Source organism: Cherax quadricarinatus, chromosome 5 (genome assembly GCF_038502225.1).
Source record: "Cherax quadricarinatus isolate ZL_2023a chromosome 5, ASM3850222v1, whole genome shotgun sequence".
Taxonomy (NCBI): Eukaryota; Metazoa; Arthropoda; class Malacostraca; order Decapoda; family Parastacidae; genus Cherax; species Cherax quadricarinatus.
Window position 1 is genome coordinate 76,902,944 of NC_091296.1, and position 5,000 is coordinate 76,907,943.

Below are 5,000 nucleotides of genomic sequence, written 5' to 3' on the forward strand. Positions count from 1 at the left end.
CTTGTGGAGAAATGTCCTTGATCTCTGCGTGTCTATCCACAACTTGTCGGTAGTATAATACTAATTCAACCTGTTGACGGAACAGCCGGCCAATAATGAGTTAAAATACACAATATAAGGCTAAGATGAACTGAGACGTTGATACGAATGAGCTAAAAATATGAACCAGTCTTAATCGCATCGGCGAGGGAGCATCAGCGAACCCTGCTGTCTCCACCTCCTGCTGCTCATATTATACAAAAACAATATAGTACACATAACACAAAACTGTTACATTCAAGTTAGTTGTTAGCTTCAATGGTTTTCAATGGCACAGGGAATACAGAATCGCAAATACCCTGTACATCATCAGAAATATCTGTATCACAAAAATAGGTATTGAACTCCATATACACACCTCAGTGTATACACAATACCTATTACATTATCAAGTAACAACAAAAAGTGTACACCAAGTTTCAGAATATGTGTAAGCAATCGTCAGCACCGGCGGCAGGGCCAGGTATACACGTCAACATGTGTTTACTTTAACCTTGTAACTCCCTGTAGTCACCCTCCCACACATACCTCCATCTCTTGTTTCAGGTTTTGAGGCAATATTTACGTGGCTTCCGCTCGTGTAACTGGTATATAACTGAAAATAAAGCTGAATAATCAGCAACAAAGTTAAGAAACCCATAACCATTTCACAATGCTACATTTGGTTACTGTCATCTTTCATAGAAAAAGAAACTTTAACTCTCAATTTAAGTGTATCTAATACAAACACTTGAACTCACTACACCAGCAACAGTCATCTATCCATTGTCACAACCTCGCACCTAAGACCATTTGGCATCTTGCTTATTTTCTTTGCAACGTAGCAACAGTTAAATTCTCCGATTTTTTTTAACATAAGTTGAAAAGGAAAAGTTTTCAAAGACGGAACAAAAAGACACTAAGTATCCATAAACTGACTGTTGTGTAAGAGCCACATTACTCGAGTTTCGGCAACAAAATCAGCATTCTTAAATGTTACAAGCATTCGGCTTCGTCTTGGCCACAAATACCTCTCCGAGTTTTCACCACCAGCTGATGCTGATCTAATGATACATAAATTTGTCAGCAAAGTTATTCTCCCACCTCGTATCATTATGTAATGGAAGAGCAAAAAAAAAGTCAAAGGATTTAATTTGAACCGGTTTCGAGTTTACCTTTACAACAAAGTTGTATTATAATCTTGGGACTTTTGTTACAAATATCTCTGATATGAAGCCAAACGCACAGTTAGCTTCACTGGAAACTATTAAGTACGGTTTCCTAGACATCAGACTTCAGCACTTTTTTAATCTTTTCCTCATTAGAGTTCGAAAAGTTCTATATTTTTTCAAGGGATGGACCAGTCTTAAACCCGCGACTAATATCCCTTGAAAAAGTTTTAATCGTTCATTACGATTTTTTCAGAAGCAAGTTCTATAAAGTGCAGAGGTATTATATTTTCCCTAGATAAGGCCCTTGACTTTGTTCATCTTACACAGAATCTGCCAGTTTTCCAACCGTACTATCAACCAGGGGTATTCCAAAGTATCGGTATCGGCCAATGTTGATGAAAGCGGTATTGGCAAAAATTTTGGTATCGTCCCATCACTAGTATATCAACACGCCCAAATCATCCACAGTCTGGCGTCGCCGGCAAACTTATGTCTCTATATAAACCCTTGAGGTAGTTTATATAAATTGTAACAAGGGGACCAACCACTGACACCTGTTGATACCATTTGTAATTGAGCCCATTTTGATTTCTTCCCTTTATTCAAGCTATCTATCGGTCAGCCATGCACTGAACTACAAGAGAATTTCTCTTAAAGGATGATACTCAGCAACCATCCAGAGAGGTACTGTAATACCGTCCTTTGGTATGGGCGTGAAACAGAATTTTTTTAAATGTTTTACACTCTGGCAGGATTGCTGGTCTTTTCTTTTCGAATTATAAACATGAAATGACAAGTAAATATTACAGACTTTTACTTACATTCAATATACACTTCCTGTGCGTTTCTCAACTGTTCTTAATCCTGTAATATTTCCTTTCTAATTCAGAAGATCTAATCTGAGACCAGGCAGAGGAGGAGGGAGGGTCAGTGATCCTCCGAACCACTAACAAATACAACAGATACTGGAACTGGAGTAGGAGCTCTGATGAGTTCCCAGAATTTTTCTACTACCAGAGCCCGGGCTATGGCCAGGCTCGTCTGGTGCTTGCCTGATCAACCAGGCTGTTGCTGCTATTGGCCCGATGACCCCACATATCTATCACAGCTCATGGAGCAGGGAAAGAGTGGACATAAGTAGCGACCAGGGAAGAGGCGGGGACAGTAACTGTGACTCGACTCCTGCAACCACAAATAGGTAAGTATAGCCTGGTTGATCTGGCATCTGGTGAAGATACTTGTCCAGCTTCCTCCTGAACATATCTAAGCTTGTCCCAGCAGTATTTCTGATATCTGCGGGTAAGATGTTGAATAGTCTGGGGTTGCGGACGTTGATACAATGTTCTCTTATTGGGCACACACTGATCCTGCTTTTTATTACGTTTATTTTGCAGTTCCTCCCATATCTCTCACTCCAATATGTTTTGATGGCAGTGTGCAGATATGAGACAAAGCCCTCAAGTACTTATCATGTATCTCTCTCTCCTTCGCTCTAATGAGTACATATTTAGAACTAAGTTTTTGCTCCAAATCGGTGATATATCGGCTAAAAATATCTTTCCTTCGTTGTGACATTCATGTTTTTAAGCAGTTCGGTAACCCTTTTTATTTCTAAGTTCTCTCTCTCTTTATCTGATCTTATTTTTTTACATCAGTCACGTGCAGAATCTTATGCAAGAGATACGTAAGTTCAGAGAAATATCTTTGTATTGTTACCATTGTTTGCATATAAACAAGAGCAATAATATACCTGTGAAACCGTACTGAATCTCAATGATAATGATTGTCAAGACTACTTCGACAAGCTGCCAGCTTCAAAACAAGTGTATCACATTCTCTTGAATTGTGTTTACATCTCCTTCCATATTTTGATTACCCTACGACTGCAGTAGCCTACTTGCAATAACTTAGCCCAAGAACATAGAATTCATTTTAGTCCAGGACGGGCTGAAATGTCATTCAAATTTAATTTTCAATGCGAGTTTGTAAAGAGTTATTTTGCTAGCATCCCTGTGACTCATTCGCACGCGTGTTGTCCGCTCAACAAGGACAAAAGGTGACCTTGATGCTATCCCTTCCCTCCGATCTCAAGCACTCGCAGCCGCTATAGTGCAGTGAGTGTCGCATCATTAATCTTATACACACCTCCGCATTAAAACCGCAACACCCCCCCCCCCACATCCCTCCCCAAGTAACCGTCACTAGTGGGTGTCGCATAGCTCAGTGGTGAGAGCATTCAACTCACAATCGCAAGGTCCCGGTTCGATTACGTAGCATAGTATATATATATATATATATATATATATATATATATATATATATATATATATATATATATATATATATATATATATATATATATATATATATATATATATATATATACATATATACACACACACACATATATATATACACATGTATATATACACACACACACACACACACACACACACACACACACACACACACACACACACACACGTGTATTAGCCGACTGTTGTAGGTCACAGCCAAGAGGAAAACTGTGTTAGTAAAGTCCAATCCTGTATAAGAAAACACTCGTGCTGTACAAGAAACACCAGCGCCTGCTAGAAACAAGAAGGTTGAGTAAAATGCATCCGTGTACTTAATGTACAGAAACCTAATAAAACCACCATCATCATCACTACTGCTAATACCAATTCCGGTAATACCCCCATTAATGACAATAATGGCTATGTCCATTCTACCACCAACAACACCAATACTGCCATCACTAACTAAAAAAGATTCCCAACACAAGCAACAATATCATAAACCCAGCCACTTCTAGATTACATACAATTTCCTGACGTAGCCTATGAGGCTAAAAAAAATCCTTTGTATTAACGCACATACAGTTTTTTATAAAATATGTACAAATAACTTGGATCGCAGTCTTGCTTTAATTATTTTTCAACACGTCGGCTGTCTCCCACCGAGGCAGGTGACCCAGAAAAGAAACACTTTCACCATCATTCACATATAATCACTTTCTTTGCAGAGGCACTCAGATATGAGTTTAAATATCACTCCAAACAGTCAATATCCCAAACCCTTCCTGTAAAGTGCAGGCATTGTACTTTCCACCTCCAGGACTCAAGTCCGGATAACCGGTTTCCCGGAATCCCTTCACAAAATATAACCCTACTCGTCAGATCCCAAACCCGATTAGTTTTCATTCACTAACACGCTCACACATGCTATAATAATAATAATAATAATAATAATAATAATAATAAAAATAATAATAATAATAATAATAATACACATTCACAAATTTGTTTATTTTAGATAAATTATGTGTATGCAAAATGAATAATAGCAATTTTAAATATTAAAATCTCTTAATCAGGCTTTGAGTGAGCATCGTTCACCTATGTAATACATCATTATCCCACCATGAATAATACTTTTACTTAGAATAATCAACTGATGAGATTAGTGAGCCACTGGCATTTGATGGTTAACTTGAACCACTGGTACTGACTGTTAATTAACTTGAACCACTGGTACTGACTGTTAACTTGAACCACTGGTACTGTTAACTTTTGAGTTTCGCAGAAATAATGTCAATAATTACTATGTCGAAAAATATCACTAATTCAAATATCAAATAAATTCAGACGCATGCCACAAGATGGCAGCATTCAAAATACCAAAATATGTAGATTGTAAATGTCAGAGTAGAAAACACGTATTTAGTGCCAGGAATAACCCACCAAATACTGTACACACCTGTAACTCTCCGTAAACTCTACTCTCCAAGTCCGGCATGTGGCTAAATTG

The 5,000-nt window shown here is 38.0% G+C and overlaps 1 protein-coding gene across 1 annotated transcript in view; it reads right to left on the reverse strand.

Moving 5' to 3' along the window:
• stumps (DBB domain-containing protein stumps) overlaps positions 1-5,000 on the reverse strand; it is a 106,923-nt gene that overhangs the window by 95,850 nt on the left and 6,073 nt on the right. The window contains exon 2 of the mRNA XM_070104664.1: positions 568-634. Coding sequence (XP_069960765.1) covers positions 568-634 — 67 coding nt within the window. The remainder of the gene's footprint in view (positions 1-567; positions 635-5,000) is intronic.